We start from the raw sequence: 14,733 nt of genomic DNA on the forward strand, positions 1-14,733 counted from the left end.
GAACTTGAATTGGTCATGGGTATTTGACCCCACCTCTTGCTAAATTGTGGGTAGAATAGTTTGTTTGTTTTTCTTTTTAAGGGAACGCAAGCAAGGACTTAGTATAATGGATCAATGGAGTAAGCAAGATGGAAGCATTATATCATTTGAGGAAGCTAGGGATAACTAAAAATTTACCAATGTTTGTAGGTTATCTTGGGAATTAATTGCCAATAAATGTGCAAGCTTTAAGTCATAAGAAAGACGTGGGGAGATTACACAATGTTTTCGGTAGTTAAGGCTAGTGAGGAAAAATATCTTGTAGGAACTTTACACCAAAGAAATCAAAAACACGAGTGTCAAAGGTGATTTGGAAGTTGGGAGTGTTAAAAATCTAGGAGTTGAGCATCACAAAAGACAAATTGAGAGATTGCCTTCATAGGAATTGGTTCCTTGCATTGCCTCTCAATCATCGATAGAAAATTTTTGTGGAAGATGATTATGGGGCACAATTGTTAGACAACAAGCTTAAAAAGAAAAAATTACAAATAAAAAGTGCATTTATGATAGGGATGAATTCCTCAAGCACTTATTTTGGGATAGTTGTGTGGATGGAGTATGGCAAGAGGTTCTTCCTTACTTGGTTACCCAAGGGAATAAGAAAGATAAAATAGAATATTAGACTTCCAAAAATATGAGTGTGCAAAGTAAATATAAGGAATATTGCACTTTCAAAAATATGAGTGCACACTAAATGTAAGGATCTAGCTCACCAATCTATCTACTTGTATTTGAAAGGGTTAGAGTGGAAATCATGTGGACTAATATAGCATATACAATAAAATGGTTTAGGGTTGCCATGCAAAAATCTTTTCGCTTCTAAAAATATATGTGATAACTTCTCTTCTTTTGTCTAATTGTGATAAGAATTCACCAAAGATCTAAAGAGTTTCAAACTTATGAAATGGAAAAGCCATCCTTGTCTTTTTTTCATTTTAACACATCCTAATGTGAGGCTTCTATTAAAGAGATTGATAGATTGTGCACTTAAAAGCTTTTGTCTAGTTTTGTTACATGGACAAGTTTGCATAACTTGTAGTTGATTTTGATAAATGCAATAAGTCACTACCTCTTTTTCTTAATTGTATAAAGTATTGGGTAAACCTAAAATAGTTCAATTATATTAGCTAAAGTCCCCAATGAGCTACTTGTCACGTGGATTGATATTTAATGTTAGCCATGCTATGTCACATTCATGCCTACAAGTATGACTCGGAATCAAGATGACTCACAAGCTAGATGATGGTCACCAAACCGAATTAGGTTAAGGACTTCCATTGAATTGAATTTTAGGTTGACCAGAAAGACATGGCATGTGTTTAGCCAACAACATGGGACATACATATAAGCCAAGGTAGCAATATCACTAAGCAAGGATTATAATAGTGACATGGAAGGCTGAAGTGATTGAAAATCACACAAAAGCAATTGTTCAAAGGCAAGGATATCTTGTGTCATTACTAGTTTACAAGATAGTAGCATCTCTCTTGATTTGTCCTAGGACCTAATACCATTGGATTGCAAGCATGAGGAACAATAGAACGTGTACCAAGATGGGGATTCCACCACTAAATAAACCCATTCACTATCCAAATCTTGGACTCAATTCATTTGGCTAATAAGTTGCTAGCACTGCGTACAGTCAATTGGCGAAAAGTAAGTGTTTCTATCCATCTATGTTTTCATGGCACTCTACTTACACCCAAAATTCAAAAAGCAAGTGATGAACATGTGCACCAAGTTGCAACATGTCAAAAGGATGAAGCATCTTTTAGAGAGCATATTGCCAAAGGAAAATCCATTTGATTTGGTTTTTTGTTGTTAGAAATACTGAGCGTAAGATAATTCAAGAATGAGGTTAATAATTGGATATGTGAAATTCTGCAGATTACTATGTTCTCACTTGCAGCTGTAACAAATAAAGCAGCTCAAACTTACTGAATCAGCTGACACTCTTATGTCATCAAGTGAATTCTCGTAAAGAACTAGACATCAGCTGGGCTCTATTGGTACCATAAATGTTCTGAAGTGCTTAAGTACATACCCAAAGCATTCGTTGAGGATCCACGTTCACTTTTAGCTCAACTACTCCCCTTTAGCTTCAAGGATGAATCAGCATGAAAGGTTCATAGTTTGAAAATATGATGGCCTTTTATGCTGCACCCAAACTTAGGAAACCCTCTGTCAGCTTAGCTTTTGGTATGAAGTCTTAGGCATAATTGATTTTCATAGAAGGCAGTCATGATCAACACAGCAATTAACCACCCCACAACTACTTCTGATGTGCAAATGCCCTTGAAACACTTACCCGATCTTTTAAATTTCGTAACCAAAAGTTTGAAACATTAAATAAACAATAGAACAACTTCTCACCACTATGCACTCTCATTGCAGTGCTTCATGGGACTCAAAAAACTCACAACAGCCTCAGAGATGAATTGGATTTTATTTTACGGTTCTATGTCAGCCCCTACACCCTCAGAATTATTTATTGCACACTCTGACATTTGGGACTTCAATTCTACAGAGTCTGGAACATCTGAAGAGATTGCACAAGCATCATATACCTTACTCATGGTTCTACAATAGACACTACTTTCAAATCCATATTTTGCTTTCAGTTCATCAGCTTCCTGATCTGCTGCTTCAGCTTCTAAGTGCAAGCTTTCTGCCTCCTCAAAGTCCTCTAGCTCTGCAGCTGCATCCCTTTCATCTCGTGCTGCAGCAGCAAGCAGCCTCAGTCTCTCACACCTTGCCATGGCTGCTTCCTGTTCCTCTTTTAGCAATTGCTCTTCAAGTTCTGATAATGTCTTCATTTGAACTTCCAGGTCAAGGTCAAGCTTTTGAAGCTCTGTCATGATTCTGTCCAGCTCAATTGTTGCTTTTTCCTTGTTTAGAACCAATGCCTTTGCTTCACTGGCAAGCCGTCCTGCTTCCTTGAAATTTCGAGCTGCAGCAGCAAGCTTCTTTTCTGCCTCTATTTCAGGGCCTCGCTTTTCCATCAAGGTGATTTGCTGACTTGCAGACTGGAACTGCTGATGCAGCTTTGTTCTTTCAGAAGCCAGTTCCTGAAACAAGCATACATAAATCTTCCTCATTTAAGAGTGAATCTGACAAAACAAAGTGCCAGTTTTCTCTCATATAGTAAAAGTTCAGTGAAACCAGGCTAACCTCCTATGTGACCAAGTTCAGTTAAATCAACTGCTCTGTAAATATGCATCAGATGTAACATACACACTGTTTTATAGCATGGTGAAATATGTTCTCTATGTAACACAATTGCATATGTCCTTTCCAAACATGGAGGGTTTAGGCTTGAAACCATGAGATAAGATTATGATTTTGAAAAGAAAACAAATGATCAAGTTAATATGAGCACGCATATCCTTAATTTTGTCAGTCATGAGCCCATCTAGCTAACTCTATTTGACTGTTGCGTGAATCACTGGTCCCTATAATATGTCAGGCCAAGCACTCATGTGATGTCCTTACCATGAAAAGGAAAATGCTAGACACCAACCCACCATCCCTTCTATAGTTGTCAAGACAAGCACCATGAAGTAGTGTTCAATCTACTGCTTGTGACTCATATTGACTTCATAAGGCCACATTTGAGAACAGAGAGCTCAATTTTGACTGGTGATGGTTGTGTAAAGGCAATACTTACAAAAGAACTTTAAAGAGCTAGAAAGAAGAAAGAGGAATGATTGTAGTCAAGTTTCAATGACAATGATTAACTGGGCAATAGTGGTAAGGATAAAAATGGGAATAGTGATTAGGAAGTTTGGGCAAAAGGGAAACAGAGCTCAATTATGATTGGTGGTAGCATTGGGAAAAGGCAATGCTCAGCTAAAAACTTTACAAGGGGATAGACTAAAGAGAGAGGCATGATCATAGACAATGATGATAATTAAGTGGTAGGGATATAACTGGAATAGTGGTCATTGTAATAGTTTCAATATCAAGGTGATGATGAAGTTTGGAGTTCAATACCAAGGTGATGGAATTTCCTTTTTTCAATAATTTTTTTTTTAAAATTAATACCAACTTGAAAAATGCCTAAGGTAAAATATAAAGTATAAAAAGTCTTGTGAGGAACTTCTACGTACATAATAAAAGCAATGGTTGAGTGAACAACCAATCTACTGGGCTATAATGTCAAACCATGTGTTGAAACCAGCCTTCCTCCTCGGATAGGGTGGTAATTAACTTGATTAAGCACTATTTACAGCAATTAACAAATTCACAAAACTGAAATGCACACTTTACCATATAATTTTGGACATTGGACACCCTGTTGGCCCCAAAACTAGTGCCCCTTTCGGTATTTATTTAACTTAATTGAAAAAGAAGTTGATGTACAATGGGATTCTCCCAATCCTTTCTGGTATTCCAACTTCTCTTGCTGTCCAAAATGACTAGCAATTCTTCAATCTGATTTGCCCCTTGATTTGGGCGATCAATTGGCCTTCACCCCCTTTAATGGAGATGGAAAATGCCCCAAATCCATTGATTTGCTAGTTCCTCTACTTGAATTTGACTAAAAACAGCTTCATCAGCCCTGTTGAATCCAAGTCTTGGAGCTTCCAAATTTTGGCACACTTCCCAAGGTCGCTGCTAAACCCCAATTTCTACGGCAGATTAGGGTTTAGAATGGAGAAATTTGAAATTTCTCAGCCTTTGGTGATCTCAATGCTATAATCTTTAGAGCAAGGCTGTAGAAAGCTGGGAGATGAGAGAGAATGATGAGGAGAGAGAAAATTCAAACTTTCTTTGCAAAGAATTGAAGAAAATATGTCATTCACTGCTGCTACACTATCTCAACAGCTTGTAGATGCAAAGAACTGAAGAAAATCAGTCATTTACTATTGCTTCCTTGTCTCAACAGCCTCTAGATGCTATCACCTACTCTTCTCTTGCCCCTAGTTGCCTTAGAAGGTCCTCCAATGGCTACAAATCAAACCATCATCTCCTCCCTCTCTCTTGCAGACTGAATCCACTCAAATGCCTCTCTCCAGCCTCTAGCTTCTCATTCACTTTTCAATTTATAAACAAAACCCTTATGCCTTTGGACACCCATCCCCTTTTTTACATGACCGGCCATTGTGGCAAGGTCCCCTTTTTCCCATTCCCTTCTAGTTACCCTTTCTCTTTACCTGCACCCGTCTACCCCTTACGATTTGCACAGGAGGGAGCCTAGCGCTCGTTTACAAAAGTTCTAGGGGTGTCTTGCATTTAAAAATGCACTTTTGCCTTTGATTTAGCTTTTGAGGCCACCCTTGTGCTTTTGGCCATTTCCCTTCCCATGGGAGACTCATAATCTCGATGGTGTGTCAAAACCACACACCATAGTTTAGCTGTTCTTCTTACACCTCTCTCAATCGCGAGAGACCGTATTGCCTACACCATTCAAATACTATTCATAGCTATTCTAAGTGCTTTTCCTAGTTGATGTGGATGCACAAGTCATCGATGAATACCTCCAACTATTTTTTGAGCATGTCCTTGAAGATGGCACACATGAGGTGCTAGAAGGTAGTAGGGGCATTGGTCAATCCAAATGGCATGACAGGCGGACAAAATCGTTACTCTGCTATCAGTGCCGTGTTTCAGACTGGTTGGTCCTTCTGACCACAGTGACTTCTTTTCAGTACTAGGCAGCCTCCTTGTTAGGCCTGATGCAGGGCACAGATCTGCATTCACTGCATATATTGGACTTTGGAGCACTCCTGGACGATACCACCCCCTGAATTGGCTGCATTTACATGTTGTATTCATCTGCATTTACTGCTCCCCCCTACTCCACATCAAGTCATCTCTCACCTCCAATACTCCCCATCTACACTGTTGTCCATCAGTCCTTTCTAAACAGCACACCGACGGACCCTGTACAAGTGAAGCATATCCCAGTTGCAACATCTTCTTTATCTTCTTGTAGGTATTTCTTGAAGGACATTTATGGCCAATGTGTATGCTTTGGGGATTGTGTCATTTGGGACGATTCAAACCGACCATCCTGTCCCTCTTTCCCGCTATTCTTCCCGGTTTTCTAGTCCCTAATTGGCATTGATGGCATCTCCTAATGAGTAGGTGCCATTCCTACCCTCTCTATCTGCATCCGACAAGCTGGGTGGGACAAACTACCCTCTATGGTCATGCTACATGGAGTGTCTCCTCAAGGGTTGTGACCTTTGAGATTTTGTTATTGTCCCTATACTCCAACCTACCGTGGATCCACATGATGGAGTGACCTTGGATTCAACAGCTTTAGGGGATCAGTCGAATGCCAAAGCTTGCTCTTTTCTTTTTTTGAGTTGTATAGATTTCGTGCTTGTGCATATTAGATGTATCCACACCCTAGAGAGATTTGGAGGAGATTGGTATCTCTCTTCTGGATCCAAACATTTGGGCATTGATTATCTCCCGAGTTGAATCTACAACAGCTTTCTCTCGCAGATTCCCCTACAATGAGATATCACGTTCACAAGATGGAGGAACTTCGAGATGAGCTTGCATCCCTTGGCATAGGCATTTCTTAGAGGACCTAGCTGTGACACTTATCTCACATCTTCTATCACCAACATGTGATATATTCTACACCAGTCTTCTCACTTCTCATAGCTAGGAGACACTCACTTGGGAGGAGCTAGTCCCATTGGTGCTCGAGTAGGATGCACATATCATAGTGAGCAAAATTCTTGCGGAGCCCATGAGCATGGCCGTGCTTATGCAGCTTTATCTCCAGGTACAAGACAAGCCAAGCAAAAGAAAGAAGAGAGAAAGAAGTTGGAGTCATCTTCCGACTCTGATACATGGCCATGCTTATGCGGCTTTATCCCCAGGTACAGGACAAGCCAAGCAAAAGAAAGAAAAGAGAAAGAAGTAGGAGTCATCTTCCGACTTTGATACAGATTTTTGTAGGTAAGTGTCAAGAATATCCCACGTGTCCTCATTATGGGAATACCTTGCACCCCAACGAGAAGTGTTGGAGAATATACCCTTACCTTCTCGTAGGAGCAAAGGATAAATCTATATTAAAGCCTTCTTCTACCTCTACTTTATCACCCACTATTACCACCAAATCCATGTTTCTACACATTTATCATGTGAAGGAGCCTTCTTTGACTATCTCGACTTTTGCGCAGCCTTGGCTCATTGATAGTGGTGCATTGAGTCCTACGACTCCACAGGTCCCAAACTTGGGCTTTCCACTCCTCTTAGTTTATGGCCTTAGTAGACTTGGTACCCAAGTTACCTTCACCGAGCAGGCAATGTTTATTGAGGATTCTTCTGTAACGTGTCCACTAGAATCATCTAGGACACGTCTTGGCAGTCCATCGGAAAGGATGTCTGGAAAACTCCGCCAGGCACTCCCATGGAATGTTACGGGTTTTGCAATCTAGGTCTTCCCGCGTCTGCCACGTAGCGGAAGTATCCTGGCCGTTTCCCACTTAGGATCGACCGGAATTAGGGTTTTCCTGTTTGGTCATTAGCTAACAACAACTAGCGTCAGACCCGATCGAACTACTTTATGCAGAAACGCCAGGTCTGAAGCGGATTCACGCTGCACTTGGTTCAAGGAGAATGGGAAACGAGAGGGATGCAAGGCTCAACCTCTCTGCCATAAGGCATAGTCCCATTCCGTTCCCCTAAAACAGCGTAAATCGGGTAAGACGTAACTCTAGGTTATCGCTCTCATTATTCGCTTTGATAATGATGATCATCGCGCTGTTCTTCGAGATTTTTAAGAAAAGTTCCCGGCTAACCGGGACCACCCAACCGTAGGACGGACCCATGGCCCATCCTCCGCACTTTCCTCAGTTTGTTTTAGTTATGTAATTATCTAACACATTTAATTTGACATATAGCAATCAGCTTCTTTAATTAATCCTGTTAAGCACTGGTTCCTTCACGTAATCTTATCACGTGACATAGAAAAACAATATCAGACAAATTCTTTATTATCATTTCATCATTTTATCTTTGAAATACAAGGAGTTCCGCCCGTAGGCTTGTCCATAATCTGCCCGAAGGCTATCCAGTAATCCGCCAGGGATCACTATTCCAAGCTTCTGCCCGTAGACTAGTATGCGGGCCTCGAGATCCAATCCCGAGTCACGTTAGCCTCTTGTGCAGGACCCGGAAGGCGAGGGATTTACGGCCAGAGCCCCCCCTGGCACCCAAGCGTCCTCCTGCTCCAAGTAGAGCTCAACGGAAAGACCTCTCGCGGCGGGTTCGGTCCACGTTCCCGGCGCGGTCAACAACCCCCTTGGTTAGGGTCAGGGAGGCAGTCGGGGGTAACTGAAGCTGCCTCTCCCTTCAGGCTTTCAACCTGAAGCATTAGATATCATTTCATCCTTTAGTTCTTTGAGCAAACAATGCAAACAGTGCTTCCTAAACTGTTACAAGCACAATCAATTCCAGTGGTCGTTTAATTTGCCAACTGTTAAGGAGTGAATCCTTCTCTCCGAATGCATCCAGCATTCGATTTGGGATCAATTTGACTTCGCAAGATTCCCAAGGGTTTGTTTATTCACCCTTTTGTCCTTGGGTTAGGGATATACCCTGTTAACCCAACTTAACCAATACCTTAGGTTCTATTAATAGTAAATCCTGGCGACCATGTCGCTCCAATTTATTGATTGATCATTTGCTTCCAAGCAAATACCTAACTTTCCTTTACTTCGCAATTTTTCCCCAAGAAAGGTGATGTAACAGGATGATTACTCATTCTCTTGCAAGTTAAACTTGCACAAGAGCTTGCCAACCCCATTTCAAGAAATGGCAAAACTCTCTTGTGAACAAATCACAAGTCTATGCGACGTTGCAACTTTTTGCACAAGTGTCGCATCTATTCCATGGGATCGTTTCACCCATTGAATGGCGTTTTCTGGTCACGGAATTATCTCCCGACGAGAAGCAGGGTTTAGGGTGTCTTCTTACCCAACCTATTCCTAATTACACTAGGCCGACAACGTTTGGTCCTAGGAATTCCAACTCAATCCGAGTTTCCTCATTTGAACGAGTGATCCTTAGGGTAGAAACCTTAGATCGTTTTATGCATGAGCGTCCAATTATCCCTACATTCCGTGAATGTGGGTAGGACCTTTGGTTTAAGGGTTCGTCTTGGTAACAAGTGCGTGAAACTAGGTCAAGTCCTTAATGTGCTAAACTCTAGCTAGCACTTGGAGCATATTGTATCGATTTAACCATCTAAATGAGTCCTTTGCGGTTTAGGTGTTTTGGGTAAATCAATTTACTTGTCTTACGACAAGGACGAGCCATTCCTAAAGATATTGTCTTGATCTAAGAGGGGAAAGACTAGTTGCATTACGTCATAACTTACGTAAGCACGCGATTCATTTTCTCTAGATTTGCAATCCCTAATTTTTCTTGTTAAGACCAAGCACATGATAAAATTCGCATAACTTCCATTGGTCCTACTAGGGCATGTATTCACGACTCATGCTACTAAGCTTTAAAGTTTTTATGTTAAACAAACCATGCAGCCTTTCCCTAACTTCTTTTTTTTTTTAATGAAATATTCGAACGCACTGATTGAGCATTACGCAATCTCGACTTTGTAATGATAGTCATTAGTTGTTCTAGATTCGTTACTTTGCAATGCACTGAAGCAACTTGCTATAGACATCTTTCATTCATTCCATTGAAACATACAAATGACCGATCTTCGATCATGTGTTACTTCCTTTAAAATAGCCAAAGTATTTCAATCGCAAAAGTGCATCCTAGTTCCATAAATTAACCATGCATAATTGCAATACTTTGACGTGAATCAAAAATAGGAAGAAAACCTGGACTTGTGGGTTCGGTAAAATATCCACATAAATATTCGGAGATGATCCTCCTGCGGATGCACCTTGTACCTTTTTAGGGGCCATCGTGAATTCGACCTCTGGTTTTTGCCTTCGGGAATCGAACTTCTTGCCTTGGCTCGCAATCTTATGATTCTTTGGCCTTCTCCCTTGTACGCGCAAGTCCCTTTGAGGTATGGCTCCTTGACTTGTGGAATTTGGATTTGGAAGGTCTTATGGTTCGGAGCTTGGGCCTTCTTTCTTTCGGAAAAGAGGGATTCGTGAGAGGGTTCTTGCGAAAGCCTTGCGGAAACAGAGGCTTGAGAGATTCTTCTCCTTGAAATTCCGGCTAGGAATGGTTTTATGTGCTTTGTGGAAATGGGGACTTATGAACTTCTCCTTCCTTTCATAGAAGTTCCGGGGATAAAGATCTTTGTGGAGAGGGAGTGTGGGGGGGAAAATTTAGAGATGGGTTTATGGGGGAAATCGAGTGGGAAGGGTTTAGAGAAACCCCTCTTCTTCTTACAAGAATCGGGGCTAGGGCTTTAGTAGCTTCCTTTGCTTCAAAGCCGGGATGGATTATTGGGAATCTAAAGGGGAAGGCCTTTAAAACCGGGGGTAAAGATTTTACTTGTGGTGGATGCTATGGAAAGGGGACTTGAAAATTTTTGGGATTGGAATGAACTTATGGAGATCAATATGAAGGCTTTAAATTCCGGGAATAAAATGGCCTTCACAGAAAGGGGGCTTAAGAACAACCCGGGGTAAAATGCCTTGTGGGAGTTACAATGGAAAGGAGGGCTTTAAATTCGGAGGGTAGAGTGGACTTTAAAGGAGATTCAATGGGAAAAGGGCTTACTTCTCGGGGAATGCAAGGGAAAAGGGCTTTAAATCCCGGGGGTGGTAAAAACTGCTTGTGAAGGATCCAACGTGGGGAAGGGGCTTATGGAAGCCCCCTTAAAAGCTTCCTAGAGAAGCTTCTAAGAAGCTTCAGCACGTGGCGTGACGACGTGGAGACCTGCAGGCGGTGGCCAAATGGGCCAAGTGGCGGCGATTCTGTCAGCTGGCGGCTCCACGGATTGTAGCAGCTTCTGGCGATGGCAGCGGCGGCCTCAGTTTTCAGGCGGCGGCTCCTCCCGTACGGCGGCATCTGGCACAGCACAGCACGTCGTTCTATTCCCTTCCTCCACTCAAGCATAGTCTGGCACAGTATTCTTTCCTCACGCTCTCCTCCTCCGCGGCAGCCTCCTCACGGCCCCTCCTTCATCGGCAGCTCCCTCACGGCCCTCCTTCACCGGCAGCCTCCTCACGTCGCCTCCTTCATGGTCGCCTCCTTCACCGTCGCCTCCTTCACCGGCAGCCTCCTCACGTCCCCCCCTTCACGGTCGCCTCCCATACCACTTAAATAAGTGAGGGGGAGGGTCCTCCCTCCCCGACGCGGCATCATGCATGCCTACATTCCCTTACGAGCTCCAGTTCGATGCTAAGTCATAGCAGCTCCCCTCTCTCTCCTCCAGCACGATCGTTGGCTGGATTTGTTTTTATAACCATAAATCAAAAATTTCATTTTGATTTCTTTCCAAGAGGGGGTTCACACAAGCATAAGCGGGTTTCCTTGACTTTGGTCTTGTTCATGCCAATGGAGAATGTACAATTTCACTGTCCAAATATTCAATGCCGTCATTCCCTTGCATGAGTATCATACGGGTTGGAAATATTTACAACGGAAATATTACATTCTCTCCCCCTTGGAGGAATCGAGATGACCTCATCTCGAGATAAACTGGGGGGATATTAATGGTTGAGAGTGCTTTCATCCATCCAAGTGACATCCTCCTCGGGATAAACTTTCCACTGGACGAGGCATTCTCTCAAGTTTCTGGATCTTAGTTGTCTCTCCCTAACATCTAAGATCCTGTCATGGCTTAGTTCAAGGACTCCTTGACTAGGCATTACAACTTGTTGGTCATCGAATACATGGTTAGGATTAGGTGCATACTTCTTCAATAGGTTGATATGGAATATATTATGAACCTTCAGGTTTTCAAGGAGTTGCAATCTATCAGCAATAGGTCCTAGGCACTTAAGGATCTTGTATGGTCAAGAATACGTTGGACTTGGCTTCTTGCAATCTCCCAAGGATAGGGAACTCTTTTTAGGGTGCACACGAATGAAGGCCATGTCTCCTTCTTCGAAGACTCTTACTTGATGTTTCAAATCTGCGTATGCCTTTTGTCTATCCTTGGCCGCTTGTATGTCTTGTCTTATTGACTTTATTTGATCGTTCATGTCTTTCAACATCTGTCTTGATGCTTCAACTCTTAGGTTTGGATCAGAAAAGTTTAGGGGACTTCGACAATCATGACCATCCAATGCCTGGAAAGGGGTCATTTGAATGCTCTGCTGGTAAGAAGCATTGTAGGCAAATTCTACTAACGGCAAGTATTGAATCCACCTCTTCGGCTCTCGACAGCAGTAAGCCCTAAGCATATCCTCAATGATTTGATTCACTCGCTCTGTTTGTCCATCCGTTTGGGGATGGTAGGCGGTGCTAAAACAGAGTTGAGTCCCAATAGCTTCAAAGATAGCTCTCCAGAAGTGTGAAGTGAAGAGAGAATCTCGATCGCTAATGATTCTTCTAGGTAACCCATGTAGCTTGAATATCTCCTTGATAAACAATCTTGCAATGTCGGAGGCTTTATGGTTTGTCTTTACTGGAATCAGGTGTGCAATCTTAGTAAGCATGTCAACTACAACCATAATGGAATTGTATCCTCCTTGGACTTGGGGTAAGCCCACAAAAAAAATCCATACTGATGAATTCCCATTTCATTTGGGGAATGTCAAGTGGTTGCAATTTTCCTGGCATCATGACATGTTCAGCCTTGATACGTTGGCAAGACAAACATTCAGTGACATATTTGAGAACGTCACCTTTGAGCCTCACCCAATGGTAGCTCCTCCTAACTGCATTAAGAGTTTTTTTGCATAGCCAGGATGTCCTGAGAAAGGGGAATCATGAGCTTCCCACAATATCTTCTACTTAAGTGACTGGCTTGCTGGTATACATACTCTCGTCCCATAGTAGATAAGTCCACTATTGATAGAGAATTCATGATACTTAGCCTCTAGCTTTTGTTCCTGGTCCTCGATAGAGATTTCCCTTAGCATCCTTTGATAGGCTAAATCATGGCATCCTTCCTCTCTAGCTAGCTCAAATATGGGGTTGTTCGGCATTGATACCTTTGTGGCTAGAGATCTAGCTATTGATGGATTTTAGAGACTTAAGGAATGCCTTGCGACTGAGTGCATCAGCAACTACATACTCCTTTCCAGTTCGGTACTTGATCTTAAGGTCACACTCCTCCAGCACTCCAATCCACTGACATTGCCTCATGTTGAGCTTGTTCTAGGTAAAGTTCCACTTGAGACTTTTTATGATCAGTCACTAGTGTAAACTTGTTACCCAGCAAAAGTTCAAGATCATGGGTAGCATAATTCTTTTCATGGATCTTTAGTTTCTTGAAGATTAGGCTATAGGATGACTTTTCTACATAAACATGCTAGTATCAGTTACTACCTCTACTCCTTACTGTGGTCTAGAAGTTTTAGGATCGGTGCTGATACCAAACTTTGCTTCAACCTATCAAAGCTAGTTTGTTCGGCAGTTGACCATGCAATGGACGTTTACTTCTTCAATAATTCTGACAAAGGTGCTGCAATCAAAGCATAGTTTTTTTTTATGAAGACCCCATACCATCTTGTCAATCCAAGGAAGCTGCGTATTTCTTTGACAGTTGTTGGTATTTGGCCATCCTAGAACATTTCTAACTTAGGCTGGCTCCACTGAGATTCCTTCTACCGATATGATGAATCCCAGATAACCAATTTGATGTTTGAGGAATGCACATTTCGTCATCTTAGCATACAGCTTGTGTGACCTCCTTGTCTCAAGGAAAATCCGAAGTTGGGGTTCATGATCTCCTTCCTGTTTGGAATAGCCTAGAGTGTCATCAAAGAAGACGAGCACAAAGTTTATCAAGATATGGTCTAAAGATATCCTTCATTAACCTATTGAATGTGGCAGGCACATTCGTAAGCCCTAATGACATAACTAGAACTCAAAGTGTCCATATCTAGTATTGAAGGTCATCTTTGGGGTATCTTCTTCCTTGATTCTTATCTGATAGTAACCAGACCTAAGATAATCTTGGAGAAGATCTTGGCACCCTGAAGACTATCAAGAAGCTCATCTATTCTAGGAATATGATATTTGTTCTTGACTGTTGATTGATTCAACCCTCTATAATCAATACATAGTCGAAGTGTTCCATCTTTCTTTTTCTAGAACAGTACAGGTGCTTCTCATGGTGAACTGCTAGGACGGATGTAGCCCTTTGATCTAGCACTTGTTGAGTTGTTCCTTCAGTTCAATTGCTTCCGGTATAGACATTCTATAGGGTCTCTTCTCAGTTGGCACAGCTCCTATTACTAGCTTGATCTCATGATCTACTTCTCTTTGAAGCGAGAGTTCTGTTAACTCTTCAGGAACTACGTCCGCATATTCCTTTAGCCAAGTGACCAAATCACTTTACTTTTTTATCAATATCCATAGTCAAGAAAAAAGTTTTATTCCATTCATATCAACATAGCCCTTTCGGGGTACAATTATTTCTTGGGGCGATGGAACAAGTTGATACATTAATTCGAAGAGAATAAGATATTGTTGCATTCAGCTACAGGAACTGAGTAGTAGTACGGATTGGGGTCATCGATTTTCAGGAATCGATAGTTCATTGGAAGATTAGGGTATCTTTTCCTTTGATATCCATTCTTCTCATGACGTCCCAAAACCTTGATTCGGTCGGCAGGGATTCTT

The 14,733-nt window shown here is 41.8% G+C and overlaps 1 protein-coding gene across 1 annotated transcript in view; it reads right to left on the reverse strand.

Moving 5' to 3' along the window:
* Window positions 1–2,324: 2,324 nt before the first annotated feature.
* Window positions 2,325–14,733, reverse strand: part of LOC148034011 (uncharacterized) — a 62,232-nt gene continuing 49,823 nt past the window's right edge. The window contains exon 3 of the mRNA XM_087682027.1: window positions 2,325–3,107. Within this exon, the coding sequence (XP_087538153.1) occupies window positions 2,490–3,107 (618 nt within the window). The 3' untranslated portion in view covers window positions 2,325–2,489. The remainder of the gene's footprint in view (window positions 3,108–14,733) is intronic.

Source organism: Lygodium microphyllum, chromosome 7, assembly GCF_053477565.2.
Source record: "Lygodium microphyllum isolate KBCC chromosome 7, Lygodium_microphyllum_v1.1.10, whole genome shotgun sequence".
NCBI lineage: Eukaryota > Viridiplantae > Streptophyta > Polypodiopsida > Schizaeales > Lygodiaceae > Lygodium > Lygodium microphyllum.